The sequence below is a fragment of the Spermophilus citellus genome, assembly GCF_964194105.1.
Source record: "Spermophilus citellus genome assembly, chromosome: 2".
NCBI lineage: Eukaryota > Metazoa > Chordata > Mammalia > Rodentia > Sciuridae > Spermophilus > Spermophilus citellus.
The window spans coordinates 155,180,322-155,204,676 of record NC_138183.1 but is presented as its reverse complement, the minus strand read 5'-3'; the positions used below and the strand labels follow the sequence as shown (position 1 = coordinate 155,204,676).

General features: G+C 35.8%; 2 protein-coding genes across 2 annotated transcripts in view; both read right to left on the bottom strand.

Annotated features, from left to right (window-relative positions):
- The window catches only part of LOC308642260 (NXPE family member 1-like), a gene marked incomplete at its 3' end in the record, with an annotated part of 79,602 nt that extends 71,136 nt beyond the window's left edge, over positions 1-8,466 (bottom strand). Inside the window, exon 1 of the mRNA XM_081281102.1 lies at positions 8,338-8,466. The remainder of the gene's footprint in view (positions 1-8,337) is intronic.
- Positions 1,934-17,541, bottom strand: LOC308642257 (NXPE family member 4-like; the record flags this gene model as incomplete). The annotated part of the gene is made up of 5 exons (XM_081281097.1): positions 1,934-2,469; positions 5,750-5,956; positions 7,283-7,344; positions 7,874-8,607; positions 17,446-17,541. 5 exons carry the CDS (start codon positions 17,539-17,541, stop codon positions 1,934-1,936), a joined length of 1,635 nt encoding a protein of 544 aa, XP_081137223.1.
- Between the last annotated feature and the right edge of the window lie 6,814 nt (positions 17,542-24,355).

Here is a 24,355-nt window from a genome sequence, read left to right as displayed (position 1 = left end):
TGAGATCCTACTGCCCACCTGGGCTTGGTTGTCCCTGCACCAATCCAAACTCAACAGTCTGTCCCCAGTTTAGAACCCATCTCTCTAGAAAGTTTTCTAGAACAATCCCAGGCCACTCTGATGCCTCCAATATTTGAAATCCTGTGTCACATTTGTACATTTTCCACCCAATGTCACACATGATACAAGGCAAAAAAAATATTATCAGCTGTGAAGAGATATTTTTGACATATTCTCTCTCTCTCCAACTAGATGTTAGCTGAATGATTCTCTGTGCTTGTTCCCCATGGAGCTCTGGGCACTTCTGCTGGTTGGTTCTTCAAAAAACACTTTATCCTGAAACCTTGTCATACTCAAAACTAGCCTGTCCTTGTTAGGAAGACAGGCTATCACTTCATGTTTTGTTTTCCACACTTTGTTCATAATTTTGATCCCACTTAAAATGCTTTCCTAACTAACTTGTCACCTCCATCACCACCACACAGCATCCTATCACAGTACCCTGCCAAATGTCTGTCATATTGTTTTACTATGAATTTTAGAATTATTCCACAATAGTTATTACAGAACTATATCTTTCTTTGTTGTTTTGTTTTTTGATCTTTCCCCTTAAAAAGAATGTAAAGTCTTTGATTGCAGATATTTCACGTGACTTCTTGACCACTGTATGTTCAAAGCTAGAATGGTATCTGGCACCTGATAGAGATTCCATAAATATTTCTGTAGATCTGAGTGTACACTGGGCACTAAACTGAAAACTGTGCTTCATTGGCAAATGAATATAAAATGTTTTATCCCCTTCCCACAGGAAACTTGATAAACAGGCATAAGATGTCTTATTATATCCACTTTTTTTTCCCCAGATACAGTGAGTAGGTTAGAGCCCTGTTGTATAAAATTAAGGAAGAGTATGTTGCCAAATTATTTTGTGATAATTAAATTGTCCCATTCGACTGACATTCTCATATCAGTCATTCCTTTTTGGTCACTTTTTTTGGGAAGACCTATTAAAATGCAAATGAGAGTGATTAAAATGTTAACTTTCCTCTGTAGATTATAGGAACCAACATTTTTGATTATGTACAGAAGGATTTTCAAATATGTTTTAAGTAGTGGGGCTTTTTTGTCCAAAGCAGAAGCTCACCCAGAAGTGTAATACACACATAGGACAGAGGGGCTGATACTGGGGCCGGAGCAATGGAACCTGTTCCCAGCCCCCCATGTACCTCTCCTGTCTCCTCTCCCAGAATCACACAGAGCAAGGTCTTAATTTATAAGATCATAAATTTTAGACTGACCTCTCATTTTGAGAAACTGCTGCTTAGAGAACTGAACTGACTTATTCAGTCTTAAAATTACTGGCCATAATTGAACTAAGACCCAGGTCCTTCAATTCCAGCACACTGTGCTTTCATCTGTGATATCCTAATATTCCTGGATGCTAAATGCTGATTATAACCTCTCAGTGGGAGTTCCTATAAGGAGAGAAAAGTTAGAGGTTTCCAGGATTCAAAGACCTTGCTTAGAATTATACTTCTCCCCTAAAGCTGGGAGAGAATCTTTCTATAGTGGTAGGGATAATGAAATGAAAATTCTTTCTACAAGTGTTTGTTTTACAATTACTTGATAGTTCACATGTACCAGAGAGAAGAGCTTTTACCATAGGTGTCGTAGCTTCCCATTGGTGAAGAGCAGCATAACTCTGATTGAGGAGGGTATGACCTTTTTATGACTACTCTTAGTTTTATTTGTAAGTGAAATTCCATAGTAGAAATAGCTTACTTGGCTGAACTGGTGGATCCATACCAGCCACAGTGCAGATTATCTTGTCAGCTACCTTGGAGTTCTGAGACAAAAATGACACCCAATATGCTATCAGGCACTCAATAGTTATCATTTCCCTAAACGAATGAATTTCAGAGATACGTGCTATCTAGCAAATATAGTTTAAGAACATATTAATTTGATTTCCAACTACATATTGTGGTGGGTGGACATCATTTGTGCCATATGCAATTGTGATATCCCAGGCATCAATGATGCTCACATTGAGATCCTGGAAAATGTCCATCATGACAAGGTTTTGAATGTAACCATGAAAGTCACTTAGTCTTTCTGCATCATTGTGCATCTCCCTGATGTTTTCTGTCTTGATAATGACTGTGGTGTCTGGGCTTCTCAGAAGCAGTCGCTGAACAGCTTTGTGCACATTGAGGGCCCTTCGGATGAAAACATCAATGGGAAAGGGTCTGAAATGCTGGCCCAGAGAAATAACAACAACAGTATTTTTTTCTCCTCCAGTTCTGTCAATGACTCGGGCAATGTACTCAATTTCTTTCACTGAATAAATAGATGATCCAATCAAGGGATAAGCATGTTTTTGCCACTGGATGTTGATATTTCTATCCAAGTCCACAGCTAGTTGGTGTTGCAATTTTCCATGCTCATGCAGATCCACTGACTTGAGTGCTGAAGACAAATAAGCAATCCCAAAGTGAGAGGAGAAAAAAGTTATATGATTGACAAGTTATGGTGAATGGATATAAATAGAAAACATTATGCTAAGTGAAATAAGCTACACTCAGAGAGTCAAGGGTCAAATGTTTTCCTTCATCTGTGAAAGCTAGACAAAAATAAGTGGGAAAAGAAGAGAAGAGAATACCTCGTGAAAGTAGCAGCGAGGTCAGTGGAGTAGAGGGAAGTGATTGAGTGGAAAGGTGGACGGACCGGAAAAGGGAAGAATGGTGGAATGAATCTTACCACACAATCCTATGAGCGTACACCACAGTGAATTTCACCTTTATAGATCTAGAACACACTAATTTATAAAACTGTAAATAAATAGAAGAAAGATCAGTAGAATAGAGGAAAGGGAACAGGGGTGGGGAAGAGAAGGAAAGAAGAAGTACTGGCAACTGAACTGGAGCAAATTATATTCCATGCTTGTATAATTATGTTAAAACAAACCCAATGTTATATATAACTATAATGCACTAAAAATGATTGACTGACAAAGTCATAAATACAAGAGAAAATATTTGGTGATTATATATAAATAAGCTAATCATGTCTGATTTACTATGGGTTTGATTGAGGGAACTCATTTGAAATTTACTTGAACAATTAAAAATGTTGCACATATGTTATAGATTATGTATGTCCTTCTGCAAAACCATGGCACTGGATGATGGTAAGGCACTGGAAAAATGTCACTGGAGGATAATGTTGTTAGTTTTGTAAGTATTATTTTTGTACAACTTGTTGACTCTAGACTAAAATCATTTGAAGATAAAGATACTAACTAATGTAATTAAATTAAGAAACAAAAGTAAATCTATTCCTCAAACTTCTTGTAAATTTCTTGAAGTCTATTTCTTTTTTTAACATTTATTTATTTATGTATTTTTAGTTTTAGGTGGATACATTAGTTTGTTTTTATGTGGTGCCAAGGATTGAACCCAGTGCCTCATGCAGGCTAGGCGAGCACTCTACCACTGAGCCATCACCCCATCCCCCTCCTTACAGTCTACACAAAAGTTTATAATATAATTCCATGCATATGTTTCCTTCCATATGCATGCAATTGTCTTGAATAATAATCTATAATAATAATAGTATTACTATTTGTTTGTGAAGTCATTTGAGTTTACAAAGCATTCATTTAGACTGAGGTAATCACTCATGTCAACATCCCTCATTTATGTATTTAATTATCATATAATAGGAAAAGAGAGAGAAAATAACCTGCTGAGGACTATACATTTTGTAAAGAGTCAGCCTTTAACTTGAAGTTCCCACCATGTCTTGCGAAACTATCCTACCTGATCTTGACACTCCTGAAAACAAATATAGCATGAGTAGAAAAGATGCAGTCCTACCATTTTTCAGCATCTCAATTACATTGTTATCTGAATATTAAGGCCAGCTGATTTGTGGCAAAAATATCAGTGGTAAATGTGTATTAAGTGATAATTAATGTTTGGTCACATGTGTTACCTTAGAAGCAAACAGATATATTTGAAATCTGAACCTAGTGACTAGAAAACAGACATGCTGGAGGATTGGTTGGTGGAAAATGGCAGAATGATTTTCTTCATTCTGCTTCCAACTTACTTCAGTTTTCTCCTCCAAAGCAGACTCTGGCCAAAAAGTTCAACTTTAAACAAAACATACAGGAGATGTTTTCCAACTGCAACATCCAAGATGAGCTAAAGAGGTTAGGTAACTCAGTACTGCAGTACTTTGTAGAATTGAGACCCTCCATTGTAGAATGTGATGCTGAAGGTCATCACTAGACCCTTGCTTTTATAACTGAGCAAACTGAGTTCCCAAGAAGTTCTGTCATTTCCCAGATGTCAGGATTGAAAACTCCTCTCTTCTACTGGGAATTCTTAAAACTTGAAATCCAGGTCCTACTGATTTCTCCTTTTTATTGAGAATCATCTTTCTCGCTAAGTTGGAGATCCTGGGTGGCTTCATGTCTGGAAGACCAGGATGGAGCCACCATGAAGGCATAGTCCTAAATAGTAGGAACCGCACCCAGGGACATAGATAGGCAGGTAGTGACAGTTCTCTAGGTAAGATTGCTAAGATCTATTTTGAGCTATTGTTGGTGAACTCTCGGTTTTGTAAATATAGCAATTGTACTAGGATTTTTCCAGCTGTATTCTGAACCCAACTCTAACATTAACTAATGATAACTGAAATTTCTGTACTTTTTTTGGGGGGGGGGTGCTTTCTATATACTAATGTGCCTTGCAATGTGTTCAATTCTTTATATTCATTTCCTGATTTCACCTTCAAAACAAGCACCATGTTTATTGTATATATGAGAAAATGTGGCAGAGAAAATAAATAATAGGCCCAAGGTCCTTTTTTCTAAGTCTAGTGCTATTAGACTCTGAATCCCATGCTTTTAAACACTGTGCCAATGTGATATAAGTTTTACCTTCCTCTTGTATCTGTCATACTATCAGGTGATGATAATAGTGATGATAATTTATATAAAACCTTAATTCTTCACAGATAATATTCCAAATGCACCCTCTGTATTATTTCATTTTACCAGGTTGGTATTTTTTTTTTTTTCATCTGTAGGTGACAGATGAGTAAGCTGACGGACGGAATGCTCATGTAACTGGTCCAAGTCAGTCATAAAGGATCTGAATTCAGGTTTTGAACTCAGGACATCTGGATCTAGAATCTACACCCATAATCTTCACACTAACAATAGAAAGTACACAGTTTAATTTCTCAAACCATCTTTAGCTTCATTGATAATTTTCTATGATTTCTGGATAAATACTGACGTGTGAATTTCTCTCTGGACAGGGACATTTTTCTACACTGGCTCTTTTCCATTCCCTGTATTCTTTTTTTTTTTTAAAGAGAGAGTGAGAGGGGAGAGAGAGAGAGAGAGAGAGAGAGAGAGAGAGAGAGAGAGAGAGAGAGAGAATTTTTTTAATATTTATTATTTTTTAGTTCTCGGCGGACACAACATCTTTGTTGGTATGTGGTGCTGAGGATGGAACCCGGGCCGCACACATGCCAGGCGAGCGCGCTACCGCTTGAGCCACATCTCCAGCCCCCATTCCTTGTATTCTTGTAAAGGAAATATCTTGTGAAAATTTTTGGTGTATTGTAATGAAGAAATGTGATAAAGATGAGGCATTTTCTACATTTCTTCCCTACTTGAAAGGCAAGAGAATTTCTGAAGGGAATATGAATAAAAGCTTAGACTGAATCATACTGTTACTACTGGCTTTGAAGAATTCAATCCATTGGCGGATGGTGGAATCTCCCAGTAGGTGTATAAATTTTCCTCTCAGGCACTCATTCATTTTGATTGGAGCTAAATCACAGGAGACAGGGTTCCATATTTCTTTCCAGACATGCCCACTGGGGATTGTGGATGTCATTCTAGGCTTGCATTTCTCTTTCACTGGAACTGGATCTTCTGCAAAAATCAGCAAGAAATGGTCCTTCTTAAAATATCAAATTATTCATCAGTATTTTTAAGGAACTTTCTGTGTTTTCTAAGTGTCCTCTTAATAGGGGGGTGAAGATGGTGGTTATAGTAGAAAATCCTTACAGAAATATCCTCATAAGTAATAGCTATTTTTTCAGAAAAAATGATCTAATGTGAGTTTCTTAATGTGTATCATTAATGTCCATTATAATGGCACATTTTCTCCCAGGAAAGAAAATGACCCTCTGTTAAAATTTAAGTATTTGTCGGTTTTTCTATGAAAACAATGTCATCCATTTTTCTAGAGAAATGAAAAATAATGCATAGTATCAATTAATTCACCTTTTTCTTAAGTTTTTCACTCTGTCACAGTGTATTACAAGCCACTAAAAAAGTCTATAAATTCATTGAGTTAAATTCAAAATCTTATAAAAATTATTAACAACTTTAGAAACTTCCAATCTGTTTGAGTGTGTTTGTATGCTGGAGAGAGTCCTGAGGGTCCATGAAGGGCCTGGTATTCATCTGCTAGTTTAGATCATGAAGAGTCTGAGGTGGCTACAATAGTGAAGTGACAGATTTGGAGCACTGATTGTTCATTAGATGGAATACTTTAGTATTTTAATGACTGGTATAGGCTTATCCATATATGTGGAGTGAAAAATATCATTTCTACAACAAGGTACCTATTTATACTTTAGTGTGGACAAGTACATTAGCAATTAGCTATGCTTCCAGAGACATAAAAGATGTTGCCTTAAATAATTTTAGATCGTTTTTTCCTAGGCTGTTTTGAGTCAAATAAATTAAAGAGAAATTAGTAAAAATGAATGTGGAAATTCTACTTTGTATATTGAAGTTGTTTGAAAGGTGAGAAATCAAGAGGAGATAATGACAGTAACCAGACTTCTAGGTAGCATATTGGAAACCTCTAGATGGTGATTATTGGACTAGAATTGATGCAGAAAGCAGTAAGGGTAGTGGTGTAGAGAAGAGTGGTGTTGGAGGAGGGGGCCTTGTAAAGACTTAGAAGAGAGTTTAACAGTTTGTAGGTTATTGTGGAAGATGGACAGGTGATCTATTACCTGATGTGTAGAGTAGATCAATGATGAGAGATACAGTTGCTAAAGAGGCATTTGATATCCTAGGGATTCTAATAATTCATTCACTTAGTACATGATACCTTGGCTCACAATTGGCAAGATAAATGAGCATTTTGCTGATGAAACTAAAACTGAACAAGTCCAACAGAAAGAGGAAAGGCTGTAAGTGTGTCTAGCACTAAGCACCCTCCACAAACACAGGAGCACTTACTGTTGCATTTGGAGACACTAATCACATTGAAGTTTTCCATAATCTCCACACCCACATTTGACCTTCAAAAGACAAGTATAGAAATGAACCTGCTGGTGGCCTCAAATCAGGAAACATTCACGAAGTCAGAAAATCCAATGTTTCAGTTATTTCTTAGTGATTAGCTAATTATGGTGCCCTCAATTCAGGACAGTGAGGGAATTTCCATTTCTTTGCCTATAATTCCATGAAATCCAGGTACCCAGAGGAAGACTTAGCAAGATATATATATCTTGCTAAGTCTTTGCAATATATATATATATATATATATATATATATATATATATATATATATATATTAGTACCCACACATGTTTCTCATTTTTTTCTTGGTTTTCATTGTGCCTGTATTTTTTCATTTCATTGACAAGGATTGAAAAAACTTGAGGACTTCTGGACAATGAGCCCTGTCCCCCAAATTAATTGACAAATCCTCCCCCAAATGGATCTTCTTAAACAGTACATAAGTTGATTTGCTTATACGATGTTCCTTTGGACCAACATATGGGAAAATTCAACATATTGCCCTGGTATCTCTTTGTAATTATTTACCTTACAAAGATGGTCCTTTCTTGTTTGCTAAGATAGGAAACTTCCTTGTTCTTGGAATGCATGTGGGTAAGTGCTGCACAGGGAACATGCTGAGGCCTCATGCAGTAGAAGGCTTCTTGGTATTGAGCATCCAGGTACTGGCATAGTTCAGTGCTTGAGTTTAAAATCAGGGCACAATCAGTATGGACCCGTGTGGACCCATTGATGAACTGGCCCGTGAAGATCACTCTGTCATAGCCTTGGTTCCTTGCCCTCCAGAGAGCCGACACCCCTTCACTGGGGTGGATGAGCAGGAGAGACAGGGAGACCTGGCCCTCCCAGAACAGAGTGAAGCTGACAAGGTAGGTGCCATTGTGGAAGTCTGTCACCTTTCCTGAGGCACCTGCCTTCAGGGCTGGGGAGGACATCCTTGCCCTGAGGAAGTCCCCTCCATATTCCTTCCTGCGTCCCAGGTGGTCCCTGGCCTCCAGCAGAATATCCAGCTGGTCCCCCCTGCAGTATGTGTCCCTAGGGTTAAGGATGGTGACTGTGCTGTGTTTGGCACTGGTGGTGCTGTTCACATGGGTGAAGGGTCTGGGCGGGATCAGCTGGTCTAGTTTCTCCCGGATCTTACTTATTCTCAGCTCAGTCTCTGTTGGTGAAGCTGCTGGATTCAGAGGTGTTCCAGGGCTTGAGGACTCTGTGATCATGTTCCAGTGATGGAGGGAGATAGGCAACTTGAGAGCAGTCCATACCTCAAATGACAAGACAGAGGATAGAGAACATCAAAAATCTTCCTTTTTAATATCACTTTAACTTTTATGAAATAATGAGAGGTACTAAAATTAAATAACATTGAGATTTTGTGTTCACATGTGTGTCATACACAACACACTTTTGATACTGTGTTAGTGTTCATTGGCTCATCAATTCTGGAAGAACCATTCAACCCAAATGAGCCCTAGTATCTTCTTTCTTGTAAAAGAAAGAAGTTGTTGTAAAATAGTTGTGAAATCTACCTTGCTGGTCAACTATGAAGACCAAATGAGAGAATGTTTTAAACTGTAATGAATGAATGCTTTTGTTTTATTATTTTTATATAAAAAACTAAAATTTAGTAAAAGAATATTTAATCTCAAAGATATCTAATCTGTTCATCACTATCAGATCTGTCTTACATGAAATGATAGTGGTAGTTCTGTGAGATAAAAGGAAAAATGCCATTAATAACATAAATCATGCAACAGCATAAGATTCAATTGTATAGGTACATTTGGATAAGTACAAACTCAGAATCAGAATCCTAGGATACTATAATGATGAGGAGGAAATCACATTTCTGCATTTTGAAGGTGAACAGCAAAAGATTTAAAATAATAATGGCTAAACTAGTTTGTTGAAGGATACAGAATATAAAAGAATGTATTGTGATATCAGAAATTTAAAATATGAGTGGTATAAAAAGAAACTTTTTCATGTGGTGAAACTTAAGCTATTATCAGCTTAAAAGAGGGTATTATAAATATTAGATATTTCTGTATGTTTTATGGTAACCATAAAGAATACATTTCTAGTAAATACATAAAATGTAAAAAGTAAGCAATCAAAGCATACCACCAGAGAAAATCACTACTCACAAAGGAAGAAAGCAAGCATAGAGGAAAGGAATAAACACTCTACAAAACAACAGGAAAACAGCAAAATGGCAGTGGTAAGTTTTTATCTATCAATAATTACCTATAATAATGTAATAAATTAAATTCTCCAAAGGAGATACCATCATAACATCATAACTATATGCTGCCTACAAGAGACTTCACCTGTAAGAACACACTCAGGTTGAAAGTCAAGGAATGGCAAAATACATTCCTTGCACATGGAAACAAAGAGAGCAGTAGTAGCTATAGTTACACCAGATGAAATAGATTTAAGTTAAAAATTGTAAATTGTAAAGAAAGGTCATTATATAATGATAAAGGAGTCAATTCATTAAGATGATATGATTATATATATATATATATATATATAAAAAATCATATATAATCTATCTCCATCTTACATTGAAGCACTTCAATATATAAAGAAGATATCAATAGATTTGAGAAAGAGAAATAAACTGCAATACAATTATAGTAAGGAACACTTTAATACCCCCATTTTCAGCTATGGATAGATCATTCAGACAGAAAATCAATAAGGAGACATCATAATTAAAGTACGCTTTAGCTGGGCTGGGGATGTAACTCAGTGGTGGTAGTGGTGGAGTGCTTGCCTAATATGTGTGAGTCCCTGAGTCCCACCCCGAGTACCACAAACAAAAAATCAAAACCCTGCACTTTAGACCATATGGACTTAATAAACATATATGGAATATTCCACCCAAAGCAGCAGAATATATACTCCTCTTAGGTGCACTCAGGATGTTCTACATGCTAGGTCATGTTCGGCCACATAACACATCTTAACATTAAAATCATATCAAGTATCTTTTCAAATGTAATTAAACTAGAAATCAATAACAGAAGGAATTTCAGAAAATTGTCAAATACAGGAAAATTAAATACAAACCACCAATAGGTCAAAGAAGAAATTAGAAAGGAGAGTAAGAGAAGTAGCTCAGTGTTAGAGCATCTGGTTAGCATGTATGTGGCACAATATTCAATCCCTAGCAACACACACACACACACAACAACAACTAAAAACATATTTTCAGACAAATTACAATGTACCCATAGTATACCAAAACTAAGGAAGACAGCAAAAATAATTCTAATTAGGAATTTTACAGCAATAAATACATCAAATAACCAACCTAATGCTATACTTCAAGGACCTGGAAAAATAAGAACAGACTAAGCCAAAGTTATCAGATGAAGGACATAATAAAAATCAGAGCAGGTAAATGAAATAGAGAATAGAAAGTCAATAGAAGTGATCACTAAAACTAAGTGATTTAAAAAAAATACAAACAAACAAAATATTAGGCAGACTAAGAAAAATGAAAGAAAACATATAAATAAATAATTCAGAAATGAATAAGTATACATTACAACTGTTAGCACAGAAATACAAAGATCAAAAAAGACCACTCTTAATAGCTACATACCAGCAAACTAGATAACCTAGAAGAGATGGATAAGTTCCTACACACATAACACCTACGAAGACTGAATCATGAAGAAATAGAAGATATGAATGCACTAAGAGATGAATGACTAAGAAGATTGACTCACTACTAAAAAAGTCTCACATCAAAGAAAAGTCCAGGGTCTAAAGTCTTCACTGCTAAATCCTCTAAAGAAGAACTAATACCAATCTGTCTCAAGGTATGCCAAAAAAAAAAAAAAATTGGAGAGTCTGCTTCTAAACATTTCACGAGGCCACACTTACCCTGAAACAAAACCCGACAAGAACACTAGAATAGAGAATTACAGGCCAATATTCCTAATGAATGAACATAAATACAAATGTCCTTAACATATCCTAGCAAAATGAATTCACCTGCACTTTTAAAGGATCATTCATTACAATCCAGTTAGATCACTTCCAGGGGTTCAAGGATGATTCAACAGGCAAATCTATCAGTGTGATACAATGGTGCAACACATTAACACAATGAAAGGCAAAAACCATATGACAGTCTTCATAGATGCAGAAAAATCATGTAACATCTTTGTGTGTGTGTGTGTTGGAGATTGAACCCAGAGGTGCTACCACTAAGCTACATTCCTATTCCTTTTTTTAATTTTTAGATAGGATAGTTGAGGCTGGCCTCCCTCTTGCAGTCCTTCTACCTCCACCTCCTGAGTTTCTGGGATTTAACATAAAACACTCAACAAGTTAGGTATAGAAGAAATGTACCACAACACAATAAAGGCTGCATATGACAAGTCTACAGCTACCACACTCTGTACTGAATAATTGCAAGTTTTCCTCTAATATCAAGGAAAACTTTTACAACTTTTGGTTAACATGGTACTAGTCAGAACAATTAGGCAAGAGAAAGATATATAAGCCATCCAAAGTGAAAAGGAGAAAGTTAAATTGTTCCTGTTTGCAAATGACATGATCTTTTAATTAGAAACTCCTAAAGATTCTGCCAAAAACCTGTTAGAATGAATAAACAAGTTTAGTGAAGTTATAGGATATAAAATCAACAGTCAGAAACCATTAGTATTTTTGAACGCTAATAACCAATTATCTGAAAAAAATCAAGAGATTTCATTTACAATAGCTGCCAAAAATAAAATTAGATAAAATAAAATATTTAGTAGTAAATTTAACCAAGGAGGTGAAAGACCTGTACACTGAGAGCTACAAATCATTGATGAAAAAACTGAAGAAGATACAAATAAATGGAAAGATATTCCATGTTCATGGATTGGAAGAATTAATAGTGTTAAAACATCCATACTATCCAAAGCAATCTGCAGATTCAATGCAAATTCTATCAAAATACAAATGGCAGTTTTTATAAAAATAGAAAAATGAATCCTAAAATTTACATGAACTTACAAGAGCCTAAATAACAAAGACTCTCTTTAACAAAAAGAACAAAATTAGAGGTCACAATACTTGATTTAAAAATATACTACAAAGTCTAGTAATCAAAACAGTATAGTACTGTCATAAAACAGACTGACAGACCAACAGAACACAGCAGAAAGCCCAGAAATAAATACATGTATTCTAGTCCTTTAATTTTTTAAAAAAAGGTATCCAGAACACACAATAGAAAAATAAAAATTTCTTTAAAAACAAATTTTCTTTAAAAATCTTTGTGACAACTGGATGTCCACATGTGGAACAATGTAATTATACCCTTACATCATATTTTATAAAGAAATCAATCCAAAATGAATTGAAATTTAAATGTAACACCTGAAACTGAAAAATTACTAAAAGAAGACATAGGAGAAAAGCTCCTTGACATTGGTCTGGAGAATGATTTGTAGATATGAGTGCAAAATATGTTGGTCACAAATTTTCACTTAGGAGAAATATGTTCAAGAAATATATTGTCTAACCTAGTGACAACAGTTAATAACAATGCATTTGTATTCTTGAAAATTGCTGAGGCTGGAGATGTAACTCAGGTGTGGAGTGCTCGCCTACCATGTGTGAGTCTCTGGGTTTGTTCCCTAGCACCACCAATGCCCTTCCCCCACAAAATACCCCAACAAAACAAAACCCAGCAAAAAATTGCTTAGAGAGTAGATTTGAAATATTGTCACCACCACCAAATAATAATAATAATGAGGTAATAGTAATGTTAATTATTTTGATTTAATTATTCCCCAATGTACACATATTTCAAAATATTTCATGCATAATGCATATATAAAATTTTCATTTTTCAATTACATTTAAAAATAAGAAATAAAATGTTTAAATGCATGGAGCTTTTATGTAAAAATATCATTATTTCTATTTAATCTTTTTTACTTTGCTTAAACATTCTATGTTATTAGTATTCAGATTGATTTTTTTAACATGATACAGAAAAACAGATTTATAGAATGTTTATTTTCTAATCATAAGATAATATCAATATATTATTAAGAATTAAAAGAATGCTGAAAGTGTATAAGAAATAAAATGAACCAATAATTATACCAACCCATTGATAATTACTGTTAAAATTTTGGTGAATTTCTCTCATTCCTTGTATACCACTTTGCATGAAAGTAAATAAATATTCATCATTAAATTTTGACTTTTAATCAGTGACATCAAAATCTCTCAACTTTATGTCAAAGTCCTATATTATTTCAGCCTACAGATATAGCTTAATATTTTACTCATTCTTATATTTTTGGATATTTGTTGCTTTCAGTTTTTTATCATACATTTAATTCTATAAAGAATGACTCTTCTTTGCAATTCAAGAAATTTACCAAGAATCTCAGAAATAGAATAATTAGTAAAATGTGGTGAACATTGTTAAAGGATTTGACACATACTATGAAATTGTTAAAAATAAAATCGTTCCAATTTACATCCAGACGAGAAGTGCATGAGAATTCTATTCTTACTGTATGCTCACCACAGTAGATAGCTCTTTTTTAGAGGCATTTTCCTCTGATGGAAGCTTAGCTTCTTCACTGTCTAGCTATGTAGTTTTGGTCAAGTTCTTAACCTCCCTTGAATCAGTTTTATCATCTGAGTATCACATAATACAAAATAAACACTTTATGTAGTTATTGTGAGGATTGATGGAATAACACAAAGCATTAGGAATGATTATGTCACATGCTAAGTATTCATCATAACTGTTTCTATTATTTTATAACTAAATATTTTTGTTAAAAATATCTTAACATGTCAAATAATAAAATATTAGTAGGATAAATCATTACTATTAATCATTTATCAGGATTTCCAATTAAGGCAGAGTAGTTTGTACTGGACCAATTCTCCTGCAACTACTAATTATAAACTGTGAATAAATATATATTTTAAAAAACAACTCTTTAAAAGCAGTGGAGAATGAGCACAAGCAGGCAGGAATTGGAGGGCAGTCAGCAGTCGATACCTGGAAGAATGGGCAGCACAGGATTTGCATTCTAAGTGCTGACTGAAGTTCTTTAGGCTGTAGGAAACTCAGAACCTCAGCATAAGAAGCAGGAAATATATAGATAAATATAAAAGATTGTTTCTATTTCTTTAAAGTACCTATATTTATTTGGTAAATTAAAGACTAAAAAATTATAATAATATAACAACTATAGCCCAAAGAATAGGATTGGATATAAAGAGAACTAAGTGGTTGAAAGGTTATTACAGATTCCATGAAGTGACATATTAATAATTGTAAAAGTTAAGAATATGTGATATGATCCCTAAAGAAACTAATGAAAAAGCAACATAGAAACTAAAAGGACATATAAAAAAATCAGTAAAACTCAAAATAAGCAGGAAAAGGAATATAGAGAAACAAAAAAAAAAAATAGAAGGACAGAACAGAAAAGAAAGAGCAAAGTGAACAATCTAAATTCTTCCATTTTAATAATTCCATTGAATGTAGGTGGACTGCCTGCCTCACTAAAAAGCAGAAACAAAAAAAGCAAGAGCTAATCATTTTCTGTCCGTGAGGAAGACCACTCAAGTGTAAAGTTACCTCTAGGGTAAATAATATTCCATATTCCTTACAGACAGTGATAGACTATAGAAGGGACAAAGTATATCTTTAGAAATAAAGATGGCCATTTCATCGTGTTAGAAGGATCAATTTGTCAGAAACCATAGCAATCATACATGTGTATACACTTATACACACATGTACTTATAAATGAAGCAAATTTTGACAAATTAAAGGGAAAATCCACAATCATAATTAGAAATGTAAAAATCGCTGTCAGTAGTTGCTACATGAACTATATAATAAAAGGAGCAAGGACCCAGAGGATCTTAACAATGTTTTCATAATAGTGTATTTGAAACATCACACCACATTATCAGGTATGCATATATTATTGCAACTTTAAATAAAAATTAAGAAGTGATTTTTAGAATGGTAGAATTATTTTCTGTGCTCATAATTTTGTAGAAAGAAAACAAGAAAAGTCTGATTTAAGATGAAGGACTAAGCCAATACTGAAGTTTCAATTTCTTGCCAGAAAAATCTTAGGACAGAAGAGAACTTCACAAATTTTATTCTGGGAAACAGAGATACCTTAATTGAACCAGAACTAGTGGGGAATCTCCAGTAAAATTAAAGACAGATGAGATTAAATCAAGAAAGAAAAATCATAGTTCCAAACACAGATAAGGTTCTACAAAAGATGGAAGCTATAGTATAAATATACTTTCCATTCTCTAAGAGATGGTGGTGGCATTAATGAATCAAGTCGAGATCCTGGAAAGTTAAAATTTTATTGTTCAATATGTAAAAATCAATTGTGCTCCTCTACACCATGACTAAGCAATTAGAAACTCTCATTTTAAAAAGAACAGCATATACAAACAAAATATTATAGCAACATATAATTACAAAATACCTAGGAATAAATCTAACAGAAAATGTGGAAGATCTGTAGGCCAAAACTGTAAGATTTACTGATAGACTTGAAGAAAGACCTAAATAAGTAGATATTTGATGTTGCTCAATAGAAAAATATAAACATCAGTTTCCAATTTGACTTACGTAAGGTAAAGTCATGTTTATAAAATTCAAATAGAATTTTTCTTCAGATTTAATAGGCTGACTCTAAAAAGTGCAAGAGAGAGTAAAGAGCTAAAATCTTCTGAAGTGAAACAAACAATGGTAATGTGACCTGCAAGCTTTCAAGACTAATTTTGAAGCTCTGTCAGTAGTAACAATGTAGTGTTGGCACAAGGAAGACCAAGTGGTCAATGGAACAGAACAAGAGCCCCAAAGGGACCTTCACTTGGTAGACAACCCTTGAGATATGAGGTGGCATGCCCTAGAAAGGAAGGACTACATTAAATAAAAGGAAGTGGCTATTTATATGGAAATAAAAGAATAACAGAAGGAAATAAAAACAAAATAAAGCACATGCATTGAAAGGTTAAATAACAAAAGCAACATTTTTTATTAGAGCATCATAATTATACATAGTAGTTGGGTTCACTTGGACAAATCACACATGCAAGGAATTTGATTTCAATTCCCAGACCTCCTTCCTCCTACCCCCATACTCCCTCCTCTAGTCTACTAATTTTTTCCTTTCTTCTATATATACATAAAAGTAAAATTCCTTTGGTAATTTATATGTGAATATAACATGATTTTATTAAATTCATTCTATTTATCTTCCTTCTTCCCTTCCTTCCTCACTCTTGACCTTCTTCTATTCCACTTATTTTCCCTGTGTCTTTCTGATATCCCATCTCCTTCCCCACAGCTTTTCTTACTTTGCTTTGCTCTAGCTTCCATGTATGAGAAAAAACATTCCACCCTTGATTTTCTAAGTCTGGCCTGTTTCACTTCACATGATTTTTCTCTATTTCTATAATTTACTGTCAATTTCCTGTGCCAATACTACACAATGGTAAATACCATTATTTCATTTTTATTTATGGCTGAGTAAAACTCCATTTTCTTAATCCATTCATCTATTGATGAACATGTGAGTTGATTCTGCAATTTGGCTATTATGAAGCATGCAGCTATAAACATTGAGTCGGCCATATCACTATGATATGCTGATTTTAGATCTTCAAAAGCAGCATTTAAGTTTCAATAGAATGTTTAGACAAACAGTCTGATATTGGAGAGGGGAAATATTTCTCTTCAAAGTAAAAAGGCAGATAAATTTTACTAAATGAAAATAAACATTTTATTCTTCAGATGTTCTCTTAAAGAAGGTGAAAATACAGGTTAAGTGTTGTGAAGAGATAGCTGTGATGAATAAATAATCAACAAAGGAACAAGGTCTATGAATAAGCACAGTGTTACCCTCTCAGATGCTGCTTAATGATTTTCAGTCACTCTGCTACTTAAAAAGTGTGCACGCCTTTGAAACTCCCCTACTACGTTTTATAGGTCTTGAAGTCTGGACTTTCCTAGAACAGGGGAGGTGTCAAGTAAAAATATACTTTTGCAAACACAGAAAGCAAGTAATTCCTACCTTTGTGGACATTTGGAGAACTGTAAAAGTGATCAAGAAGGCTAATATCAGCAGCAGTAGCCACAGTGACTTCCGATTGGTCACAGTTGTTTTCATGATCAAGATCCTACAAGAGACAACAAAACACACAATGCAACAAAACAGAAAGAAGTGCTTGTGCCTCCTCAGATGAGATACTCCCAGAAGTAAACCTTGGCCCTCCCAGCTGCCCTTGAGCTCCCCCAGCAGCTGTTCATGGTGATCAGCTTGTACTTTGCCCAGGAAAGTTATTCCACGCAGCCCACCATGGACTCTAAGGAACTGAGCAGCTAAGCACCTAAAGGGTGCAGGGATGCTCATGGTTAAGGTGAAGACTCCAGCTTATGTGTCATCTCACATGCCTCCTATTCTCTTCCTTAAACATCATGAGAAGACGGAAGAACTTGAGTAAATATTGACCCTGAGATTCATATTATCTCACTGATCTTCTTATGTAAATTGATCATTCAGCTTCCCCAATCCCTATCTGTAAATTTGTTTTCTTGTCTTACTCTGAGACTTTCTGGCACCCACCAACCTTGAAAATAATTATTTTAAAACTTGTATCTATTACTTCCTTTTAAAATTGTTTCAGGCTTTATCAGCATTTTTCTTCAATTCACACGATTTGTCTTTGACTTGCGATTTCAACTTGTCATTTAAAATCAGGTTGCTTGGCAAAGTAAGCCAATCCCCCCAAACCAAAGTCCTAATGTTCTCTGTGATAAGTGGATGCTGACCCATAATGGGGTGGGTGTTGAAAGAATGGAGGAACTTTTATTGGGAAAAGGGGAGGGAGGTGAGGTGAGGGGAAATGGGCATAGGAAAGCTGGTGGAATGAAATGTCATTACGCTAGGTATATGTAGGACTGCATATGTGGTGCAACTCTATGGTATACAACCAGAGAAATGAAAAGTTGTGCTCCATTTGTGTACAATGAATGAAAATGCATTTTTCTATTATGTTTAACTAATTAGAACAAATTAAAAAATACCTACATGTGAGAAAATAAAAGAGGCAAAGGAAAAATTCTAAATAAATAAAATCAGATTGCTTGGGCTGAGATTATCACTCAGTTGTTGAGTGCCTATCTAGCATGCACGTGGCCCTGGGTTTGATCCTTGGAGTCATAAAAATAAATAAATAAATAAATAAATAAATAAAGTTAAATCAGATTGCTTAATGATTCCTTTCTAAAATATTCCATCCTTGCAAATTTACTGTCTCCTTCTAGAAGCACCTCTTACCCTGGACTCCCAGTTTACAAAAGATTTTAGAAGTTTCTGCACTCAAGAATGATTGTTACCACTCTCCTTCACCTGCTCCACTTTAAAAATGTTTTCTTACCTTTAGTTGTAAAGACTTCTTCAATCCCATACCTAAGAACTCCTGTGAGCTGGGTGTGGAGGTTTTCTTCTGAAGTTCCCAGTATGTTACTGAGGTACCTCTTTTCTGTAACAAAATAAAACACAAGCATAAATTATACCAGTCTGGATACTTTTTACTTGGACTTATAACCTTCTGTGTAACTCATCTGCAAAATGTCAGGCATGCCAACTCCCCATTAAGGAGGGGCTTGGATCACAAAGATTAATCATCAGTTCAAGGCAACACAGGCAGTGTTGTGAAATGATTTCAATGTTCTAAGACTTTAGGAGTCTAATTCTGGTAAGGACATGATAAATACCTGAGAAGGCAAAAGCGAATATAGCCGGAAGTTGAAATAATTGAGAGTTCACAGCCTATTCTGAGTCAAACATTTATAGATTTTAACAGTTACCCATGGAGAGTTGAACTTCCTATTTTCCATGTGAACCTTGCTGTGAAGACCCCATTGCCTTGTTATGAAGACCACCTTGCATATTATCTTGCATGTAGTACATAGTCAATAAAATTTGCTGAAGCAAACTGAAAGAACCTCAAATGCGATAAAGGCAAGACAATTTAGACTGAGAACAGCTTACATTCACAGATTTTAATCCATCTGGGATTTGTATTGTTGAGCCGATAAAAAAGGTGCCAGAAAAAGCAAGTGCCTAGGACACATGCACCAGGGTCTGCGAGAAGCCTTGTAGCTCCATGGGTCTCATTGATGCTACCTTGCGTAACACATATTTAAACATGTCCATCAATCCTTTCAGTCCTTTCATTGAAAAGCAAAAATCAAGACCTGTTTCATAAGAATCTCTCCAACTTTGAAAGTCCTTCCAACATCCTTGCTCTTGTTCTGCCAAACTAACTTTGACAATACCTCTTTATGTCTTTACATAAGGATGATTGTAAAAGCTGTTTTAACCTTATGTACCTGGGTCTATGATTGCTTAACTTTGCTCCAAGGAACCTATGATAAAATTAAAATCTTTGCAGTGGGTTTGCTTTGGCTTCTCCTTAGGAGACAGATGCCAGCAGGCACCCAAGTTCACAGCCTATTTTGAGTCAAACATTTATAGATTTTATTTTAGTTATATATATATTTGTACTCAATGTGAATCCGGCACTTTTAAATTTATTTTTTATAAGATAGGCATACTAGTTATGCTTGATGTAAAAAACTGGGAACAGAGAAGAGAGTTTAAATAATTTGTCCAGGTCATCTAGTGAGGTTTGAAACATGGCTGAGTTCAGGATTCCAGTTGTTTTGATCTCTGATCCAGAGCACTTTTCACTATTCAGCATGCTCTAGCACATACGATATAACCAAGTTCGGGTTGGTTCTGTGGTTCATGTATTTATTGTCAACTATGCTTTTTAAAAAAAAGGCTTTTTTAAAAACTATTTTAATTCAAGTGGCTGGAAAGCCTGGTGTGAGCAGGATGTTTGATTTTCCACAGAGTGCTCTCCTTGCAGGTAATAATGTTCATTTCATCATCATCTTCGATTATGTATTTTCCTTCCTCCTAAATGTTGGAGTCTTAATAAACGGTCTAAACATGGGAGCTTAGTTACAGGTGGGATTATAGAGCTATGTGTTTACAAAATAAAAAACCATCCAGGAGATCAGCAGTTCTTTGAATAAGGAGTAGGGTAAGAGTGGTGCTGGCTATGATCTAAAATAGCCCAGGCAAAAATGGTCAGGCCAACTGTAAGCATCCGGCAAATTCAAAGAACATGCACTGGAGATGCAGCCACAAAGTAGGGAAATGGCCACTGTTTCAGAAACCAAACAAAAAGATGCCAACACCAAGGAGGCTACACTACTTGGTAGGAAGTCTCATTTCCAAGAGATTTGAGCAAAGGGAGAGGGTCCTTGACCCTGCAGGGTTTTGATTATATAGACTAGAAAAGATGCAGCCCAAGAACGACTCAAGACTTCAGCAGTGAGAACTTGGCATAGGACCCATGAAATAACGACGAAGGGCACAGGCTGGTGCCAGTCAACATCCTCTTTATCCATAGAAGGTAAAAAGGCCAATGTTGTGGACAGATAGGTCACTGTGGCCCCAGATTTACTAGTCATAGAGGGTCAGAGGCATACTGCCATTTTCAGTCATGTAATGGGGAAATGTATGCAGTTCACAGGGACTGCCCTGTCACAGCCCTCTTTGGAAAAGCTAGTGGAAAATTCCAGGCTTAAGTCACTTGTTACCTTGCCACTCTGAAACAGAGATGGGCACATTTCAAAGGCAATAAACCCTGGTGGTAGAAACCTACTGAAGGCTAGCATGACCACCTTGCCAACTGGGGTGCTTCCTTTTGTTGGCAATGCCTACCACTAGATATCCTCATTACTGGAATTTGAACAATATGTTTGTATATGAACAAAAAAGCATTGGTGGGGTGAATGTGGAGAGACCTACGGATAGGATAGCAATAACTAACATTATCTGATGACTTACTACATGCCGGGCTTTCTTCTGAATGCCTTCTAAGCTTTAACCCATTTAACCCTCAGACCGACCTATACTATGAGGTGCTTTCTATTTTCAGAGGAGGAAAATGAGGCACAGGATGCCAAAATACACTAGCAAAGGTGGCACAGGTCATAAATGGCAGAGGCAGGCCTTGAAACCTGAGCCCCAGAGCTGCAGTTTTAACCACTTCAGGTACTGCCAGAAGCTGGAAGGCAGGAAGGCAGGAAGCAGAGGAAGAGAGGAGAGATTAGATGTTGACAGCAGAAGGAGGAGAAGCAGGGACAGAAAGCAGTGGAAGCTCCACAATAATCATGGCCTGCTGCTAGGGCAGTTTCTGAGCCATCACTAGAGCTGTATCCTATCTTAAAGGTCCTTCTACTTTGTCCTCAGCATCACTTAAGATCTCTGTGAGTCCTTGGGCAGGCTGGGACTCTGAAAGAATTACTTACCTCTCCTCTCAAACTCCCAGGAGCATTCCAAAATGTGTGAAGCTCTTCTGATCACACAAACCCAGATTCATCATTCTATACCCAATTCCCTATTTTTTGTTGACTGACAACATGTTTCCCATGAGGATGAGAAATGAAACAGGAAGACTGTGAGCAGTGTATTCAAACATGCCAGACTTTGACACTTCATCAATTCTAATACCACTTGTCTAATGTTTTCTGTTATGTTGAAAAGGTATATTAACCTTTTTATTAGGTAAGCAAACATGTTTGTTTAGATAGTGATATGGTTGATTTCCTGAACTTTAATGGATTTGTACCTCAATAGAATATGGGCACTGGTCCACCAGGTCGATTTTTCTTCAAACTTGGTATAACAGAATTGCACGACCGAGATTTGATAACCACAGTTAAAAGAGGAATTTAGAATTTGAAAGCACATTTCCCTTTCTGGATTGACTAGAACTCTTTCACCACCAAGGTCCTTTTAGTGATGTAATTTTAAAGCAAGTGTATGCCCCCTTTTCTTGCAGAGAACATGGGCGAATTGGAATGACTCAAATGCAGATATTTTAGAACAAAAAGCATTCCATTTCATAGTATAAATAGATGCATGGTTAAAATGCCTCATTTATCCACAGGATTTATTACTTCTTTGGAGGTAATCTTGCTTCTCAGTATGAACTTAAATTGCTCCATATGTGTGAATTACTGCTTATTCTTTCAGAGTTGTTTCTGTTCTCATTTAGACAGGTGGTTCTGGTTTATTGGAAATGGAGGTCCTTACAACCATAGAAAGCAATGTAGGCCTGATTCCCCAGCACTTCTGGCTGAAGTGGAGACTTGTAAACACTAGGATAAGATTTATCAGAGACTGGATTGGGCTATTGATGTTCATGACTCAACTTTCTTTTCTCACTGGGTCCCTGACAGTCAGCTTTGTTTGGAGGTCAAGGTAAAAAGATTCTTGAATTCTTTGATTCCAATGGATAAATTTGTGTCTAGGAAGGTGGAGGTAGATGAAAAAGGTATAGTTTGGGTTTTGAGTCTCCTAAATTCTTAATAGAGCTTAGGAATTATTTTTGCTTTGTAATTTTTTTATCTTTGAACTAATCGTAGACTCCTATTGAAAATTATAATCTTATCTAAGTTTCTGCTTTAAAAAATGAAAGCAAGGACCTAACTTGCTTGGAAGAGAACAAAAGGAAAAGAAAGTGACCTGAAAGTTATTCAGAACAACAGAACCTTCTGTGTACAGGCCAATAGATACTGAGCAACAACTAACTACTATAAGTAAATACTACAGTAAATATTGAACGTGAATGACCCTCAGATAGCACTAAGGGATGAACTAAAGCCCTGGTTGGAACAGATACTGAGGAAACCCCTATGGCAAACTAGTCTCCACTCCAAACACTGTATATTGCTAAAAGAATTTGAAGTTCTTTGTACATTAAGGGCAACTGTTGTAACAATAAACTTCAAGTCCATCCCAGCTCCTGCCTTAATTAACACAATTCCCCACACTACAGACCTAGAGGACAGAACTATAAGCCTATTTTAAAACATAGTAATTATTTACTCCAGTCTCTACTAATTTGTTTAATTGTAATTTCAATTAAAAAATTATAAGGCATATAGAAAGGTAGGGGACAAAATGACACAGTCCATTGAGGCAGGAAAATGAGCAGAACCAGACTCAGGGATGAGGCATGGACTGGAATTATCTAACAGAATTTTAAATTTTAAATGACCAAGTCTTTAAAAGGAAAAGTAGACAACATTCAAACTGTTGAAAACAAACAGCAAAGAAAAATCCTAAAGGTGGCCAGAGAAAAAGGGGAAATAATGTGTAATGAGAATTACAGCAGACTATCAGAAACCATGCAACTCGAATGAAATCTTTACTGGAAAAAAAAAAAATTGTGAACTAGAAACCTAAGCCCAGCAAAAAGGCCTTTCAAAAGCAAAGTAAGATGAAAACAGAATTCATCACCAGCAGATACTCTGGCTTTAATATGAAAGAATCTGATATCAGAAAGAAGCTTAGTTCTGCACAAAAAATACTGCTGAAAGTAAATAAATAAAGGTGAAATACAATTGATTTTCAGTACTTTTAATTATTCTAAAAGATAAATGATGCTACTAAGCAAAATAGCACTGGACTGTATGTTTACAGTACACATTAAAGTAAAACATTTATCAACAAAAGCACAAAGTGTGAAATGTAGGAAGTTGGAAAAACTATCTTAAAGCTTTTTTTTAATAGTATATAACTTGAATGTTTATTAAGAAAATTATTGTAGTGCTGTTTCTTGCCATGTGATGCACTTTATCACACTGGGACCAAGGAGTGGTGGTCCACACCTGTAATCCCAGTGACTCTGGAGGCTAAAGCAGGAGGATCAATGTGGGGACAAGTGCATGGAGTACTGCCTACATGGCATACATTAAGGGCATCTGAGTGTCAAACCACTCCCCTGTGCTAGGCTTCTGAGCCGGCAAACCGCTTACCCCTTAGGCACAGCCCTGGGCATGAGGCCGTGAGTTGCAGTCCCTACACTTGCTCCACAGCTTGCTCCTCGATTGGT